Below are 20,734 nucleotides of genomic sequence, written 5' to 3'. Positions count from 1 at the left end.
TTACATATAAAATTTCTTTTTAAATTCAGCAATAGGAAGTTTACAATATTTTTGTCCCATATGCAAAATAATGTGCAAAATAATGAAATCAAAAGAACAAAGAATTCAAATATGGACAAACATTTTCTCCTGCCAACACGGCAAAAAAGCAAAAAAGCTTCATGGAATTTTGTATTTATCGCTGAATATTGAGACTTCATTCAAAAGAACAAGGCTATCGTAGATTTACATCTAGACATGAAACATTTTATCAGTTCTTTCTGTCACACGAAATTGTTACCGATATTACCTGTAGTATTGCAATATCTGTATGTGAACATTAGTTTGCATATGTATGTATAAACAGGGATAGTTTTTCGTCAAGACGTCAGTTAGGTACGGCATACAATTTTTTTTAATGGTTATATATGAACTAGGCAAAATTTCAGGCTCATTTTCGGAAATAAGCACGTGCAAAATGATTATTAATTTATTTATAAATAAAATACTACAAAAATATATTAAACATTTATATAATAGATAAAACTTTATTTATTTTCCGTATCCATGGACATATGCTGGAGGATGAGTCGCATGCCCTTGCTTGGTGACTACAGCATTGAAACCATTCAATTTGTCAGCCGTGTATTCCACGATCCTTAATGTCCCATCAGGCTCTACAAGGCTATAACGTCCTTTCACCACATCGCCATCTCTTACCTCATAATGGTCCTTAGTATCTCCTGTATGCTGATCCTGCACGCCATAACTGTATTCATATTTTGGATAAGCCTTAACAGAAAGAAAAACATTAAAAAGCTTTACAGACAGTATAAACCATGTTCTTAGAAGGTTAAAAGTAGTTGACGTAGTAGTGTTTTGATGTTAATGTTCAACCAAATTCTAGGAAAACTTCTAACTCAAATCTAGTAAACAGAAAAGTAGTAGAATCGTCTGCAATAGATTTACAACGATATTGTTTGCTAATCTCACCAACTAAGCAATGAAAATGGCATCCAACATAGTTGCAGCGTGCCATTTACAAGGATATGCATAGGGTGAGGTTAGATTTACATTGGAGTTGTACCACCCGAGCGTGATGTAATATCACGTGGTATTATCATTATGATAAAGGTGGAATACAGGGCTTCTAACCCCATTCACACGCTGACGCTCGCCCAACTATGTTTCGTAGCGTAAGTAAGTCACTTTTTTTAATCAATGAAGTTGTGTGTGCAAAGTGGACTAATACCACGTGACATTACGTCACGCTCGGGTGGTTCAACTTCAATGTAAATTTAACCTCACCCTATGCATAAGAGAGACGTTGTTATGCAAACTGTGTTATTGAAAGGTTAGATGGTGTCCAGAAAAAAAGATGATGAAAGTTTTAAGCCACTTAGCACCAAAAACATTTTTTTTTCTGTTTTAACGAATTCTTTAGGTTGCTCAATTGTTTCAGATTCAGACAGTTGACGATCTTCGGCGAAAAAGTTAGTATTATGTAGATGATTGGAGTCTGAAGACTACACAATTTAAACCCAAAATATACAGCTCCATGTATCAAATTGTATTTGTGTTATTATGGTGCCTAGTTTTGAGAACTGGCGCCTAGGTCATAAGAAAAATTTTTCCAACGCTCATTCATGATGCTCTTTCGGTAGCCAAACCGTCTGTGCTATTTGTCTACCTCCGTTTGCTATAGTTTTTTTTTTCAGTCCTAAACCACCACGAGTGCATTTTCTTTATGGAAAAATTGTAAAATAGAAAAGATGCAGTATAATAGGACTTCTTATAAAATAAAGATACCATTAGTTGTAGCGGTGATGTGGTGATCAATTGATAATATATACGGTCAATGGTAGAAATGATGTAAGGAATATAGTAGAATACTACTTTTTAGAAAGATATTAAGAGTTTCTTTCTGCAGAAAGTGCTATATTTGTAGCCGTAGTACAGTACCATGGAAATTCACTACATTTATAATATGTATGTCTAAAAATTTCCAATAAGTACATTCTGCAAATAAGAGTGGGGAAAGTGCATAGATGTCAATAGAACATGAACTTTCAAGGCACTGGAATCAAGTTCTGAAAATAAAGAAAACCCTATAAACTTATCTGTAACTATATAGGCCTAATATGGTGGTCGGAATATTCTCAGTCTGCACATGATTTATTTTTAATTTCAATTGATGTAGTAGCTATACTCCTAATATAATAATAAAATACTCCTGCCGATATATATCTAAAATATTTGTATTGAGAGAACATTACAGATGACTTTTAGTGTAATTTATACTGAAGAATAGGTCCTATTTAACACGTTCTTTTTATATACAGAAAATTTTTTACTTGTTTTGGCACTTTCCTTTTACCATTCTACTAAATTTATTTGTAATTAGATTGCAGTAAGAAACTGCAAATATAAAAGCACTCCCTGATGTGACTCAGATAGGGGACCCGATATGTGACGACACGCCAAACAGTTTGTTTCTGTTACCGTGACGTAAGCAGCGCCTTTTTGAGTTCTTTGAAGCTTTGTATCTCCGTAACTAAGAAACATTTTTCTGAAGTTTTTGATATGTGCTACATTGAAGACTAGTTCTACACAACGGACTCATTAAAATTAAATCTTTTGGTCGGAAAGGAAATGTCCGTTGAGAGACAAACGAAGATGAGAGAGCTTGCGATACAAATTTACTAAGTATTGTTGAGCAGGCGCGCCGACTACATGGGTGCTCCGAGGCTTTAGTATTAGTGTTGTCAACGGCTCGAGCGGCTCAGCTCACGGCTCAGTCAGCACCTAGCCGAGCCGAGAAGTGAGCCGAGCCAACAGCTCACCAAACCGAGATGGCTCGAGACCTCGGCTCACTTGGGCTGAACAGAGCCGAACCGGCTCGAGCCAATGACTCACCCGAGCCGAGCCAAACCGAGCCAATGGCTCACCTGAGCCGAGTCGAACCGAGCGGGTGGCTCATCGCAACTGAGCCGCCTCGAGCCGATGGCTCACCTGAGCTAAGTCGAACCGAGCCGATGGCTCAGTTGAACCGAGCCGAGCCGAGCCAGAGCTCGAGCTGAGCCAATGGCTCAGGGCTCGAGCCGAGCCGGTTGACATCATTATTCAGTACACACACAAATAATTTTTGTGGGTGCGCCGCACACACAAGATTTTTAGTTTGATAGAAACAATTTTTTTTTTTTAAAAATCCCATTTGCCATTATCAAAAAAGCAATTAAACCGTTGAGATGGAAGTTAAAATTTCTAACCTCTAAAATAGAATTGTTTGTTTCAAATGTGTTAGTTCAAAGGCAGTCAAGCAACACACTCTCCCCCTTCCTTGCCTGTCTCTGGCCTAGTCAAAGGCAGTCCCCACAATTAAAAAAAAAATGGAACTCTTGTGAAGAGAATCGAGCACAGCCCTTTTTGACAGTGTTCATAAAAGATTTTAAATAAAAGGAAATCAATCAAAAATATCAAGACTCCCCTGAAAATATATAACACGTCCCGCCATTGATATACACCCACATAAATTTTGGAAAGTCGGTGCCGTTGTTATTGGGTGCATGTTAACTCTTCGGTTGTATCTTCTAACGATGGCATACTCCCAATAGTAACGAATATAGACTACTTTTAATAGTTGGCAACGTACGTTATTAAATTTGACGTTTCGGTGTCAAATATACGAGTTCAATTTGTACAATCTGAATTAAAACCTTTACATCACAAAAGATTTAAGAAAAGAATAAATATGGAAGAAAAAAGAGAGAGAAAGACGTGAAAACACACATAGAAAGTGTCACACCACCTACCGAAATTCTTCCGCTTGAAATTCACCTTAAAATTAATTCCTCTCCAAACATACAGCGCATACACTACAACTTCCGTGTGTTATAATACATGTACTACATTAACATTACTAAGTACCATATTACGTAATACGGAGAGGTGTGAAGTACTCTTTTAGGAAGAAATGTAATACTTATGCGTTTTTCTTTTAAATAAATTTGCAAACTAGTTTAAGTGCATGCAATGAACACATTTTTAAAAGATGTTAGTTTTTTATACCCCCACTCCACTCTACTTTGTATGAGGAAAAATCTGATTATATAAAAACGTTTGTAAATTATTCTGCTAAAAAAAATGGAAAAGGAAAATATATTTTGCTTCAAACTAGGTGCTGATTTATATTCATGATCACTATTATTATAAAACGTTAACACTATAATTATTGAAGAAAGATGTAGAAAAAGATAAGTATAAACTAATTCCACGTGTAGTATACGTGACTTGATTGTGTATTATTATTATTATTTTTATAATTATGACTCCAGAAAATCCTGTTCTTATTATGATAATTACGATCTTCCCTTCGATTAACTATTATCGATATCATTTCTCTTTCATGCATAATGCAAATTGTATGCATTCAATTTTATCAAACATTATTATTAACTTTCTATTTGATCAACAGATTTCGGAAAATACGCATTAAATTAATTATTATTTTTGCCTGATTAGCTAATGCGATTATAGAGTGGACTTCATACATTTTGTACTAGAGGCGAGATAATGAATATTTTATCTACAAGCTGTTAACCACATATCTGTTGCTAAATCTGGTGCAACAGTGGATTAGAAGCTTTAGTAATGCGTTTTGATCAACTTCGTGACTGGTTACTTATCGTTTTCGTTTTTGTGTGGTAGGTTTGGGTTTGTGTCTCAACGGGAGTATACGTGGATTAATTCTCACGCCATTAAACTTTAGTTATATAAGTTTCATGTAATTGAGTTCTGTTCCAGGAAATCGAGCAGGAGTGTCTCGTGTATAGGCGCGCATCCATAAATTTTTGTTGGAAGGGGTACAAACTTTCGGAGGGGGCACAATAGGGGTCTACTATAAGCCACTACATCTATGTAGTGTAGAACGGCTATTATTCTGGGCATATATTCCGAAGTTGGGCGTCCGATTTCGTCAAGTTTTTTCACTGTTATCTCCTTTCCACACTTTCTGCAATTTGTTATTAGGTTCATTAATCCGTGCTCTTCACAAACTTTTAAAAGATTTTGCTCGTTATTAATGTATTCCTTCACAAATGTTAAAACTGCTAGTTCATTGCCCTTGTACATTCGCCATATTGGTAACATAAATGTTCGTTTCTTTCCCACAATGCAACTGTTCGGATACCTTGCGCCAAGTAGTTCCCTCCGCTCGCCATATAGTTCCATGTTTATAACCGCTTATATATAACAAATAAACAGATTTTTCGTGACTCTCATATATTATCAAGCACACAAACGATCAAATTATCCATATATTTCCTGTAAATTTTAAAAATTTCGCTGGAAACGGACTCCCAACTTTGGAATTTAACCCTTATTCTGAACCTGAAAAGACGATAAGTAATTGTAAAATACTTCCACCTGTATTTTCACAAAAACATTATACAACTGGGTTGTGTTTTATAAGAGAAAGAGTATAGATGAAGCGTAAGATCAAATTTTCATGCTACATCAATTATTTCCCTGTTAAACAGGTATAGTTTTATTAGTTTTATTGAGAAAGTATATAAATGTATATGTTGACTTTGAAAGTTTTTTGGGTGGGGGAGGCGAAGGGCCGGTCCCGGTGGACTCCCTCCCCGGTGGGTGAGTCCCAGTTCCTGTAGGTACATCACATGAAGGAATTTAGTTTATATGGCGTGCTATTTTTCTCAATTAATATGTTTACCGCAAGTAATAGTTCATCTCTACCACATCCGATTTTAGTAGACAGATTAAAGTGGAGGTGGAATATCTTCTTGCGGCTCTTAATTGCTTGCAGAAAGCCGCTTCAGTGTTACAGTTTTTATTCTATAACAATCAATGTTAAAACCGAAGGTGGTTCATTTTTGCCAAATTTGGTTTGAACAGAGAGTTAACAGAACAGATGATATCGATCCTTACAAAGTAAAATTAATTCCCCCAAACAGGGGGACGTACTAAGGAATTTATTTCGAGAGGGGTCTAAAGCGTTTCGGGGGCTCCAAATACAATTTGAAGCTAAGTTTTATGAAAAATTTTAAACTTGCCCCTAAAAGTAGACTACATTTACAAAAAAGTCGGGATTTCGGGGGGGCGGTCCGGACCCCCAGGACCCACCCCCTGCGTACGCCCCTGCCCCCAAAAATCCCTTTTCGCTCTCTCTCGTTATTTTTGCCCTATAAAGATCAATATTGAAACTGGAACGATTATGCCCTTTAGGCTAAGGAAGACGATGATTAAGACAAATGAATGATAATGGAAGAATTGGTGGAATGATGAGGTGGGAGAAAACGAGAATACCACGAGAAAACCCCTGGACACGATGTTGTCTACCACAAGCTTACTTGATCGGGGATCGAGCCAGCGACACAACGCACCAGAGATAAATGCTCCACCACTGAGCCACCACTAAGCCTCTTGTAAGAGATTGAGAACCATGTTATGTATTGAGCTTGAACCAGGAACGTACACAGGGGATGGGTCATGGGGGTCCAGACCCCCCTTGCGAACTCCCAAATTTTACAAATATTAATATAATGTATTGTCACATTGGATTTAACACGTCGAAAATCTTTTTCACTGCCCGAAATAAATTCCTCGTAGTAGTCCCTAGGCGTAACTAATATCCGTACTAGTCTCTGCATTACGATATTAGCAAGATGACAATATATGATATGGTTAATGAGATAGGAATACGGCCTAAGTCGTGATTAATTCCTAAATTTTAATTTCTCTTTAACTAAAATAGTACTGATGTATACGACATATTTAAATTGTCTTGAGTAGTAAGTGAGAAAATCAAATAATAATAATAATAATAATAATAATAATAATAATAATAATAATAATAATAATAATAATAATAATAATAATAATAATAACTTTCATGGCGCTAAAAATTTTGTCTTTCATTGTCAGAGATAATAATTGACAGTTTTTATTTTGCTGCAAGGAATTGTCATCTACTTGTATTATGTTCCACACATGCAGCAAAGTACACTATTAAGTAGCAGATTGAATCTATTGTTGCTATATCTTTTCCTAGAGATGACACACACAACCCTGTACGCACATACTACTTCTAAATAAATATTGTACATTGAGGATTGATTAAAAGTCTACTGTATACGACGCAAATACAAGTTGGGTTAAAGTGATAAGTTAACGAGGGCACCTGCCCACCCCGAGTCAGGAAAAGGACTGAAGTAGACATTTCCTAAAAAGGCGTCCAGTATTCTCTAGCACTATTTCAAGACAACTGAGTATTGTTGGGTCGTATGACCGGAAGGGAGTGGAGTGTGTTTACTTATTTCCCGCACAACGTCGCCCAACTTTATAGTAATGCAGGGAATATCGTGTGATTGGTACCAAGCGATGTTGTGAAAAATTCTATGTGATAAGTAATTGTGGACACCATATGATGTGGAGGGAATGGGGAGGCACACTGTGTTCGTGAATGTGATATGTATGGGATACCTGGAGTCATGCGCGCCGACTACGTGGGTGCTCCGGCACCCACAAGAGTTTTAGCTTGGACCGGGTTTGAACCCGTTTCTCTTGCGTTTAAGTCAACCGTGTTACCAACTGAGCTTGGGTAGCCCCAACTTATCCTTGTAGTACCGTTATATTTTACTTACATCACATCACAGCCCTTTATGACAGTGTTCATAAAAGATTTTAACTAAAAATAAATCAATCAAATATCGAGATTTCCCTGAAAACATATAGGCTAACATGTCCAGTCATTGATATGCAGCCACATAAATTTTGGAAAGTCGGCGCCGTTGCCTGGAGTTATGGTCTGAGTGCGCATAAGGAAAATTACTACACATCATGGACCCAGGATCCGTTACTGGAGAACGGTATTCTACAAAGATTCTAAAAAGATATGTTTGTCTTTTCCTAAGTGCAGTGGGTTTTAACTATGTTTAAGTGTGTGACAACGAGCGCCCTACACAGAACAGCCTAAGATACAAAGGCACTAAACAGTGAGGGCATCAATATTATAGATTGATTTGCATATTCCTCAGATATTAATAATATTGAACCAGGGGCGTCACTTAGGGAGGGCAGGAGGGGGCAATTGCCCCCCCCCTAGAGTTTGAGGAATACATATGCTTTAGTCAATTGTCTACTAATATACCGGTACAAAACGGGAAAGTCTTATGTCGATGGTGATCTTGCCCCCCCCCCCCAAGCAAAATCTGAAATGACGCCCCTGTATTGAACATGCATGGGATGTTGTTAGATGACTAGTTGCACAGCCCGGATCCTTCATTATCTCAATAGTGTCCTTAAGGAACAGGAGACAACACATCTCAGACTTTTCTGAACACTTCTATCGACTGCATGTCAAACATTTGCACAGGATGTTGTGCTGGCCGAGTCATCCATACGTCTTATTTATTATTTATTTATTTATTTATAATAGGTTTCAGATACAGCACTAGGCCATTTTACACTGAAGCATTTTAACAATTATGTAACATAACAATAGAATAACAATTTGAAATCAAGATGGTACAGTACAATGGCAACATTACAAAGATAGTTTATTTATAGATGATCTGAAGGTATGCTCATTTGAATAAAACGTCTACTGTTTCTGGTAACTGATTATCTGTGCTAACAATTCGATTTAGATGGGGCCTTTGGACAATATTAACTCTTGCAGCTCGAGTGTAAAATAGATCACTAGACCGTGTTGTTCTAGCGGGTACGCGAAACTTGATCTGACTTAATAACTGTTCACATGATATATGGCCATTTACAATTTTATGCAAAAATATTAGGTCAGAAATTTTGTTTCTTACTAGGGGAGTTTTGATATTGAGAAATGTTAAAATGTCATTTTTTGGAAGTGTTCGGAGGTAAGGTACTCGGTAGGATACAATGGCTAAAAAGAAATTAATTACAGAATTTAATTTTTTCAGATAAGTAGGGCAGGCCATAGATTAGATAGAAGAACAGTATTTAATAGTGGGAGCAACATAGGCCTTATGACTTACAGAACAAGCTTAAGGAATTAGGACTTTATATGTCAGTAAAGCCTAAAAAGTAGTCTAGTTTTTTCATAGCAGTATAAGATATTGTGCGTATATGATCCGCAAACGTAAGCTTACTGTCAGTGATAACACCAAGATCTCTGAAAGAAGTGACAGGATTTATGTTCTGATGAGCAATTTTCAGAACTCTTTTTATTTACAATAAATTGTACTTTATATTCTTCCTTCGTGTTCTTTTGTAATTTCCTCTCTGGATAATCACGCAATGCTTCTTAACATTGCGAGGAATCTGAGCCATCTTTTAACATTATTGGTAAACTGAGTTTGTACGCACATTCAGTGTTGCCATACTTGGTACAATTGTACCAAATTCAGCCCTTTTGGTCATTCATCGGCCCGTTGGTACTACGCTGGCATTTTCAGCCCCTTTGTGAAAAAATTGCTACAATTCTACCCAACTCAGCACCATTTAACAAATGCGTATCACATTTTCAAAACTGTCAATAAGACTTTTCTTACATCTGTGTGTTATGTGTAAGTTTACTGTCTGTTTCTGTATGTGTATTACGTGTGTGTGTGCTGCACTAGTTAGAAATAATAGATATCATTGTGACTTTTAAAAAAAATGTAAAACTGGTCCAGGGTCCTAGAGCCTTCCATGAAAGACATCACAACACACTATTAATAATTTTAAGACTGATTTTTTACAAATGTCAGTTTACTTACCTTATATATTTCTTGCAGTCTATTATTCTCCTTCGGTCATGCAATAAGCGAGAATAAAGTGCAATATTTTAATATTTTATTATAACGTACTGTTTACACACGAACAAGGAGATGATTGATTTGTTCCTCGTTATATATATTTTTTCATATATGGTACTGTTTTAGTTTATTAATCACTTTGAAATAGAGGCGAATTTGGCGTCCTTACAATACATACTAAAGATTATAACTGTTTTCCCTTTTAATTTGTGGCCTCTGTTATACTTCCTACGTACGAGAACAGTTTCATCTACTTCCACAGTTGTTCGAGGCCCTCCTATTTGGATGTTTATAAAAAATAATTTTTATAAAGAGCACTTTCTTGATTTGGACTCTTGGAAGGGGGGAGGGAGTGTTCTAGAACTTTACCTCTTTTATTTGTGATATAGAGCCATGTAATACACTGGTATAAAATAGTGAGTTCAGCCCTTTTTATTTCAATTTGGCACTATTTTTCAGCCCACTCCAAAGGTACGACTGTGGCAACACTGCGCACATTGGTCATTTCCTGGCAAGCGCGCACCCAGAAATATTTGTTGAGAGCGGTCCAATTTTTGGGGGAAGAGGTCCAATATCTCTATGAACCTATGTTATTCTGCACCCGAAAGGACGATAAGTAATTGTTATTTATTGTCATCTATATTCTTAGGAAAAAATAGTAGAACGAAGTTATTTTTACATGAAAGGAAAGAGTACATATGGTCTAAAATCAAATGTCTAGTCTACATCAATAATTTACATGTTAAAACAAGTAGTTTTTTTTTAAAGAAAGTATACAAATGTCACTCGAGTTACAAAGTTTTGGGGGATGGCCCCCACTTGAGTGTGCCCCTGCTTGCCGGATTATTTCCCCAAAATTTATGGGTCAATATGTGTGTTTGTTTACTTACAACTAATATACTAGGCAGTGTATGTATCGGGTAAAACCCTTAATACTGCACTATCACTGATAGTGTCTTGAAACCAAAACATGATAGATTAAGCCGCATCCACTAATTTCAATATTGGTATTCGGAAGTTCCAAACCACCGGAAGTAGCTTCACTTGACTAGAAATTGAATCTCCTAAAGGAAAATTTATATATATATCTTTTATTATTTAGATTACGTATGAATGTGAGAAAATATGGACCATTTGTTTGAAAGTTTTTTATCTTTCTAAAATATCTCTTTTATCGTCTAAATGACATTGAAATGAAAATGAAACGAAATCTTACAGTTTAAGGTCCAACTATTATGCCCGTTAGGCTAAGGGAGACAGATTATTAAGGCAAATGAATGATAATGGAAGAATTGGTGGAATGAAAATATGGGAGGAAACGGGAATACAACAAGAAAACCCTGGGATACGATGTTATTCACCACAAACTTACTTGAGCGGTGATCGAACCAAGGACTCCATGCACCAGAGGTAAGCTCTCAATCACTGAGCTACCGCGTTCCGTAATTGACATTGAAAATAAAGTGTATGAATTAGTTTAAACATAGGAAACCGCTCATTTAATAATTCCTAAATTCAGGATTATGAATTTCGTGATAATATTAAAGACTATAGTAACAAAAACTTGAGTGTTTATTTAAATATATTGAAATAGTTAACTTTCTTAACAGAACGGAAGTGATCCTTCCAGAACAGAAGTTGAAATTTTAAATGCAATAAAGCCGTCGTTACTTCAGATTTGGAAAATAGGAAAGAAAATGAGATCTTTTGGTAACAAACTTTTTGTTTATTACTTTAAGTAATGTTCTCTTTGCCTCTAGTGTGACGTTCGAAATGCATACTTTCTGTAAAAATATTACTTTCGCACTTTAGAAGCCAATTCGAAGGCAAAAAGAAATAAATAAAAAAATAAAATAAATAAATAAATAAATAAATAAATAAAAATAAAAATAAGTTTCCTGCTCTCTCGCCAAATTTGAATCCAAAACATCCATATTCTACTTTCAAAATTCAGCTTTCAGTCTGTCACAGAGATTTTAAAAAATCGCCATTTTGCAGAATACCGTATACAGTGTATAGTTACCATAATAATTAATATTTTGAAATAATTAACTTTCTTGAACTTTAGAGGTAAACGCTTGATTTTTTTAATATATTATCATCCATAATTAAACGGCATGACAAACATCTTGGCATTTGAAGGCGGCACTTCAAGTTCCCTTTAAATTCTGCTAGCAAATGAGAGGCCAGCGGTATTGCCACGTTTATTTTGCACACATCCACGTCTATCTCTTGTCACCTGATCGCGCCGTAGTTTGTCTCTTACCCATAGCCACACCCCTTTACCACTTGGCAACGTCACGCCAGAGCTTGCGTTTCATTCCTTTAGCTGAAATGCTAAGATGTTTGTCACAGGCATTAATATTATTTTGAGATAAAATATCAATTTTTAAAAGAGAAATATTAATTTACATATAGTCATTATGCAACCACTTATATTCAGTAGAAAATCACTTACGTAATAATCAATGGCTTGTCCTTTGGCGATGATTGGTGATACGGGACCCACAACTGGAGCCGTTGCTTTAGCTACGAATGGTGCTGCTGGAGCGACGTAGGTAGGTGCTGCTCTGGAAACCAATGGTGCGGAATTATGCCGAAATATGGGAACTGTAATTGATGATACAGTTCCTATTCCAATGGCCAGCAGGAACAATAGACAAGCTCTAAGCTGTAACAAAAGATTAGAACGTGTGAAAAGATAATAGAAATAATATTTGTATTATCAAAGAATTCACATTTGTTCGTATGGTTAGCACCTCCGATGCTTGTACTAAGTTACAATTTCGATTCCTGGTGAGTTACTTTATTTTCGGTGGGTAGTGCTCTCAACGGGTCGGTCCGTAACCCGAATTGACTGACCCGACCCGAGTGATCCAACCCGTGATCCGATCCGATTGACCTGACCCGACAACCCGACCCGAGCTGACCCGATTGACCCGACCCGAGCTTACCCGATTGACCCAACCCGACCCGACCCGATCCGTAACCTGACTCGAGCTGACCCGACCTGACCCGTTTGAGAGCACTATCGGTGGGCTACTCAAAACTTAAAAGTACAATATTACTTTAGTATTGCTAGGTACAAAAGTCGCGATGTAATCTGATGTGTTGATCACACACCAGCTAACTAAACACTTTAAAGTAACCACGTATAGTGACACGGAATTTTTGTTTTAGTTTAGTATGAAATAATAACTAATAATAGTAATAATGCTCTCATCCCAGCCAATTGAAGAGCTATAAAGTGTGTTCTAGAAATTCAAGCACGCTATAGTGTTGTTCTAATCAATTCATAATTTTATTCCAAGGAAAAAAGTACATTTTTAATGTTCAGTTAAGTATTATTTTGGTTCGCTTCGAATAAATTCCATCGGTTTCATATATAAATTTTCCTGATAGCTTTTGTTTACTTACAGATTATGAGTGTTACTAAACCAGGGATGCAAATAACCACTCGCCCGGGGCGAGTGGCTCATCGGTACGGGCGAGTATTTAGCCCTAATATCATACCGAAAGTAAGTAAATGATTTCAATATTGTGGGATGTGGGCTGGTAGCTTTTTTCTTGGGCGAGTAAAATTTTGTTGCTTATTGGCATCCCTGTACTAAACAGTTCATGGTAATTGTCACGAAAAGATGAGTGATTACAGTTAAATATTGATAGATTAGAATGATATGATAAGATATTCCTAAATCATAGATAAGAAGATACTGTATGTGTTTATACAAATTCACACATCTTATATTTATACAAATTCAACACAATACAAATTCAATACGGCGTCATGCTTATAAATTTCATTATACATTATTAATAATCAAATCTAAGTCGAAGACCGCCTTATGCTATGCATACAATATATACGTATATAGAGTGCCGGATTTACGTATAAGCTAAACAAGCTATAGCTTAGGGCCGCGGATCCACAGGGGGTGGAAGATAGATTCCCTCCCCCCCAAAAGGTATTTTTTTACTTCTACCATTTATCGTTAGGAAATACACCCGACGAATCCAATCTGGGTGACAAACCTAGCAGAGTCTAATCAAAATTAGTAATATTTAATAGTACTTAATATTAAGTACTAATTCCTTGAGGCGGTCACTATAAGCCCCAAAGGAATGAGAATATAATTCATTCGTTGGACGAACAGCTGAGGAGGGTAAGATGGCTCACTATTCGAACTAAAAATGTATATTTTAAAGTTGTGTCCTAGAAAAAGGATATGGAAGTGGAATTCGGGTCTCGAAACTTCAATTACCTTTGCCTGAAAAAAGAGAAGTATAGAGTAAGTTCAGTACTCCTTACAAAAAGCTCTTTGAATCTGAGACTTTTCGGTTCGTTGATTGATTAATATGTATTTACGTCATTTGTTAAAGGCGATGCTTTACAGAACGAAAACTAGAGTTTAAAGTTGGATCTGAACCACTATAGTACGTTCGATGCTCACTCATCGGGAATCAAACCACAGAAACTCATGCATCAAAGATCAAAAGTGCGTTCGCTAGATACTAGACCCACAAAGAAAGCCATGACTTTTGGGGTTCAATACGGAAACATTAGAAAGGGACCAGGGATTCATTACAACTTTTAATGGCATTTCGTCTTTTTTTCCCAAAATAACATAAGTTGTTATTGTAATTCATATGTAAAAGACAAAGTCCTGAGTGAACAACTGATCTTCACACAGGCCAAACCACTTAAGCTAGAAACTTGAAATTCTGAGAGTAGGTAAAATTTGTGATGTAGGGTATCACTAAGGAAAGATTTTTTTTATTTTTATTTTATTTTATTTTATTTTTTTTGGAAATTCGAAGAAAGGAACGTGGAATGGGGTGAAAATTATTTTAATAAAATGGCCATCTCTCCGAATCCCTTAAGGTTAGAGACTTGAAATTCGGTATTTGAATTTCTCATTGAAAATAATTTGACACGCGTTTCAACATTATTTTTATACTTTAGTAGAACGGGGGTGAAACGAAAAAGGGGTAGGAATTGTAATTATTATAATAAGATACCAATATCTAAGGAATATTTGAAGCTTAGAAACATGGAATTTGGTATATGCACTTCTCACTTAAAATAATTCAATATGTATTTCAGCGCTCTTGATATCTTACTTAGAAGGAAAGAAAAGGGGCGGGAATTATTATTATTATAATAAGATGCCTATATCTCGGGATCCCTTACGTTCGACATGCAAGTTGGTACTTTGATTTTTCATTTAAAATAATTAAACATGTATTTGAGCGGGTTTTTTTTTTTTTTCACTTAAAGTAGAAGGAAAGGAAAAGAAGTAGGGATGGTTTACTAAAATACCTTATGAGGTGTTTGAATTTCGTGACAGAGTTTTAGCTCAATCCAATTCTCTCTCTCTCTCTCTCTCTCTCTCTCTCTCTATATATATATATATATATATATATATATATATATATATATATATATATATATATATATATATATGAAAGACACAGAAGGAAGAACGCGAAATATTGTGCCACTGTAACACGTAGGAGCATTTGCTACATTGTGCGAGGCCGTATGCCGAGCAAATTGGGGGTTTGGCGCCGAAGCCCCACCTAGGCGAAGGCTAATACCATATAATTTTATTGTTGTAAGCATAGCTATAATTAAACTATGTTTCTAGAAGCTGCATTTGAGAAATTGCCTAATAAAGCCAATTTCCAACCCTCTGCTCCTAGTCTGGTCTAATGCTAATTTCTTTACATACTCAATTATACCACTGCAGAAGCAATGTATTCGGATAAAATACCCTATACGGTGCTCATGGTTCTGGGTTCGCTTCCCGGTGGTATATTTGAACGAAAAAAGTGCTTCAGATTCCACTGTAAGTGCACGTTTCCTTTAGCTGTCCTGGCACAATCGTGAGACGTTAAAAAAATCAAAGATCATGTATATAAGAACTGTTCATTAAAAATTTTAAAACCAGAAACATCACCATGGTTTCACATTTCTGTCATTTTTACCATTTATGCATTATAATGGCTTATAATGTGATTCTATATAATTTCATTGCATATTTTAATTCATGTAGAATTTATACTTTATGTTGAGTTTGTGTAAGAAAAAGTTTAGTATTGATATTTTTGTTATGACATTATTTTCTGTATTTTATTGAACAAATTACGCATTTACCTTCGTAGCGATTTATATGGTTAAGGGATACTGCATATTATATTATATTTGTATAGGATTTATATTCACAATTCATTTCTTTATATGTTACTGCTGTAGTTTAACTTCAAATCGTCGCTCTGGGTTCCTGTTAGTAGTACAGTATAAGGTTTAAATATAGTGATGATTAGTATTATGTGTTTGTAAGTGTATCCATTTTGTTCTCCTATTCTTGATCTGTGCCCATGAGTGAGCAGGCCAGCTCTTTTAAGGAAACGACCATAACATTCTTATTTCGACGGATAGCCACGAAATTCATGTTTCGACAATCACTACCACGGAGAATAATCACGGAGTCACTAGAACATCCTTGGAGTTCAGTTTGAATATTATTTTTTTTTCTTTTCGATTTTCAATTTGCTGAAACAAAAATGAAAGCGATATGTAAAGATTGCTTCCTTATATTCTGGCCCACTTGGAACACTGTGTGCCATATACTATATATACTATTAAACATCACTTTATAATTAATTACACAGACCTGCATTATTTCGGTTGTGTCATGTTTTTCGACATTGGATTATGAATTCCTATGTATCTTGGTGTGCTTAGTCTAAAAATGACCATAATTTGGCTCCATCACGTCAGAATTTGTTGCAAATCGCAATCTGTCACAATGTGTTATATGTTTAAAAACATCGCAAATATTAGATGTACGGACAGATGTCAGGACACAGGAAATGCTGACATCTGTTTATTTACAATGAAAACGAATCGTCCACAACATAAACCGGTAGATGTAAGTACTTGCGGCATTAAATGTAATGGGTGTACACTGAAATTGCAAGTGCTGGTGCAACCGTTCGCGCGTATCCTTCGGGATCTTACATGTGTGTGTCGGCGGAACAGTAAACATAGTGCTTGACATGGCGTCAATCGCTGTAAAACGTCTGCAGATTCCTTTTTGTACATTTGTAGTGTGTTCATTAATGATAAACTCTAGGTAACAAATTAAGGTTCCTCCCTAAGCTTACCCGCACCTTTAACGTGGGAGATCCGAGTTCTATTCCCGGCAGGAGCTTATGTGGTTCAGATTCCACGTTAAGCTGCAGGTTCATGTCTAATATAGCCTCACTGCTGAAAAGGAAGCTAAACTCAAAATGATATCAAATCAAGCTTAGCTCTGCTCTCTGCCATTTTTCTTTTTTAAGAATTTTGTTGAATAACTGAAAGTCAAAAATGTTAAAAACGAAGAAGGTGAGCCAGGAGGTATCTTCAAAACGTTATTAAATCTACTAATAGTTGTTTAGACTAGTTTTATAGATGCTATCTGATTTACTTTTTACATTTTTGTATTCTTCATTGTCTTTAAGTTATTCACTATATATATATAAAAAAAAAATAGCTGTAAGAAATAGGAGCGAAGACAAGAAACAAAAAGAGAAGAAAAATGAGCTTAGTGAGAAAAATGAGGGAAATATTTAAGTTGAGAATGTATGCTATATCTCTGAGCAAAGAATTTTGCATTAAAATTTTGTTTCAATGCTGGGAGAAAGTTTAATATTAATATGACCCTGTCACAAACAATCGTGGGTTCAATCTCTTGAGTTGACGGGCAAGGGCGCTGATTTCTCTGTAAATTTGGGAGGGGGCCCATTCAGATGCAGACGGCATATATATGAGGATTTTAAGACAAATTGCATTCAAATTATGCCAAATATTGTATATTCACAAATACAATGAGGGGGCCATATGAGCTTTGGGGGGCTGCCCCCTTTCCCCCAGGATCAGTGCCCTTGTTGATGGGTTTACAGACCAACATACAACATCAACTCGTACAGTTTAGGTCAATGGCTCCCAACGAGTGTGTCGTGCAGTTCTGTAGCGTGTGTCGCGAAATTTTAGAATTTATAAATTATAAAGCATTTAATATAATTAATTACTTAAAATCAATTTTGAGACAGATTGTACCAATCAATGCCTATAGCGGCAGCAACAATGCACAGTACTACATAGGGTCACTACATCATAGAAACTTATAAAATTACATTATTAATAAAATATCAAACATGTGTGTCGCGATGTAGTGGAAGCACCGCAAAGAGTGTCTTAAATCCAAAAAAAATGTCGAGAACCACCAGTTTAGATACTTCCTTACAAGCCACGAATGCAGAAATTTATTTCAGGAAGAGTCTAAATTAAACATGAAGATAAATTATATCAAAAATCTGTAAAATCGCTCCCAAAATTAGACTAAAGGGTCTTTCCTAGTAAGATAATGAAATCTACCCTTGATCCAAATTGAGTCGTTATTGACCCAAAATGTTAATTATGACCTAAAACCACCCCAAAAAAGTTTCGCCCTACTACCCCCACCCTTACAAATTATAGTATCATAGGTGCTCAAAATTTGTTTTTTTTTTTTTTTTTTTTTTTAATTTTGGTTGGGGTGATTCAAATAATTTGAAAGTTTCACAGATTGTAGATACTATGTAGTGTAAATGTAAACATTAAAAAATCGATGCGTATTTTCTTGTTTGTTTTTTTTTTTCAGTGTTGTAAAACTTAGGTACAGCACATATTTCTTCCAGAGGCTAAAAGTGATGAAAACATTGTCAAAAAAAAAAACGAAAACCTGAAGAAACGTGTTTTTAACAACTTGACTATTTTAGGACTCTGAAGGTCAACACTTTAAACAATTCCTTGCCAGAGTTCACGATTTTTCTTTGTGTTTCTTCACTAATTTAATTAAAACAGCCTCAAAAGTTGAAAATATTCCAATGAACGTAGACAGCAACGAAGATTGAATGAATTATCGCCAATTATATGGTTTTTGGTTTACGATTTATTCTCATTATCAGAGAATATTTATTTGCATCTTATTACGGTGTATGTTAAAATAAATGAATATGTATAGTAAATAACTTTACTCGAACATATGTATGTAAAATGAAAACACGTTGATATAGCTATAATCCAAATATCGTTTTGTATTGTTCTTATCTTAAATTAAATGTGTGTTGTTGTTTTTTTCGTTTTCAACTTTTTAAACTTTATTTTTGTAGCTTGAAGCTTCAATTTCATGATTATTAAAGTTATAAGATTCAATTGCATCCTAAATTGCGAATTGGAAAAACGCAATTGTGTATAAAATAGACTTCAAATTGATCTTTTGTGAAACAAGAATTATAATAAATAACAGGCAAACTTGAACGAAGAAAAAAAAAGACAAAATGAAGTTCGGTATCTAAAAGTACGCTAAAAGGATTGTTTCAAAATACTCTTTTTAAACATTAAGTTGGATTCAAACTTTTGACATTGAAGGTCCAAAAATGGTTAAAATACTGTAAAAAACAGTTTGTTTTCAGTTTCAATTTTTTTGACAATGTTGCCATCACTTTCAAGTGTTTTCTGAAAAAAATATATGTTGCATCTAAGGATATTATATCATATCGAACAAAAAATCAGCGATGTCCCTTGTTCAAACGATTTTTTAATTTTTTTTTTTGAGGGGGCTTCACTGTTTTCTTTTCTTCATAATCTTTAAGTTATTCGGTAAAATTCAAAGAAATTATGATAAGTTTAACGAAGAGCTTTAACAAATGTACGAATTCCTTGGATGTTGAAGGGATTCTTCCATTTAATATTTTGGGAGTAAATTCTCTATCACTAATTTCTTACTGGATGTGTGTAAATAAAGTAACACTATTGACAGAATTTTTCAAAGTAATTCAGTGTACTAACAATGTACAAGCAATTCAATTAACATGTATTTCTTATGTAATTAATAAATAAACTAGTAAATAGCAGTAGACTTAATATTACGTAATGTAGTTTAAATACCAGTACGAACTTTGCATGTCGGAACATTTCTGTACGAAGATTTTTTTAAATACTTCCGTTGTCTCTCATTTCCACTTTAACTGTTATGACTCCTCACCCTCACTTAAAGTCCCTATACAGCACCGAGGATACATGAGATATGGATCTACAGCTTAAGTGTGATTCAATCCACACACGTCTCCATCGGGAATCAAACCCAGATCTACCTCAATAGAGGCTCATATGCTAACAAGGATATATCTACGGAAGAGATGTATCTGAGAACTTGATGCAAATATTTAGAAGCAAACAGTGAATTAAAACACTAAATAAGAGTGGTTTACGTTATTTTATTATTATTATTATTATTTAGAAAGAAAAGACTGACTCACCTTTACGAACGACATAGTGTATGATGTTCTTCTAGTGACTGTGAAACAAATTTGTTCAAGCCCGTCACTTGTGCTCTAATTCTTTATATAAGATTTTTGAATGAAATGAACAGTCCCACCCAAAGGCGACAGACATAGCGAGAGGGAAGGAATCATTTTGTAGGCGAAAGTATGTAAAACGACAAACTCAAAAAAGTCGCATGTTTCGTTTCGAGGTAACAAAAAGAAAACGCAAGAAAACCACGAAGACGTAATAAACAACTAACAAATGAAACGAAAAAAGAAAAAAAACATCAGAATTGAAACAGCGGTCTCAAGAACATTACAGGAAGCAAAAGTGCAACAACCACTCTATTTTTCTTTTGAAATCACTCCACAGCGTTAGCCCCAGAGGGGTCCCTCTCACTTTTTGGTGTTGATCAGCAACAGTGTAGCCAGACCTTTCACTCAAATATTTTATTTCATATGACAATTCTCATACTCTAACGCTTCTGACCAGGCGGGCACCTACGAAAGTTTTGTTGTGAGATTTCCAAGCTTAGGGAAGCGGGGTGCAAGACTACAAACCACTACGTCTATGCAGTATTGAACAGCTGTTCTACACCTGAAAA

General features: G+C 35.4%; 1 protein-coding gene across 1 annotated transcript; it reads right to left on the bottom strand.

Moving 5' to 3' along the window:
* Positions 1-452: 452 nt before the first annotated feature.
* On the bottom strand, positions 453-20,467 carry LOC145684857 (cuticle protein 7-like). Its single transcript, XM_081757221.1, has 3 exons — positions 20,124-20,467; positions 12,232-12,444; positions 453-771 (listed from the first exon to the last, which is right to left on the bottom strand). The coding sequence occupies exons 1-3, from the start codon at positions 20,136-20,138 to the stop codon at positions 532-534; spliced, it is 468 nt and encodes a 155-aa protein (XP_081613347.1). The 5' UTR covers positions 20,139-20,467; the 3' UTR covers positions 453-531.
* Positions 20,468-20,734: the final 267 nt, after the last annotated feature.

The sequence above is a fragment of the Thermobia domestica genome, chromosome 5 (assembly GCF_964235325.1).
Source record: "Thermobia domestica chromosome 5, izTheDome1.hap1.1, whole genome shotgun sequence".
Classification (NCBI taxonomy): Eukaryota; Metazoa; Arthropoda; class Insecta; order Zygentoma; family Lepismatidae; genus Thermobia; species Thermobia domestica.
This window is presented reverse-complemented; position numbering and strand designations above follow the sequence as displayed.

Bases quoted from the DNA above. Each gene is read 5' to 3' on its own strand.
- LOC145684857 (XM_081757221.1), bottom strand. The intron at 772-12,231 runs GTAAGTGATTTT...CTTTCTGTTAAG, and splicing joins GACAAGCCATTGATTATTAC to GCTTATCCAAAATATGAATA.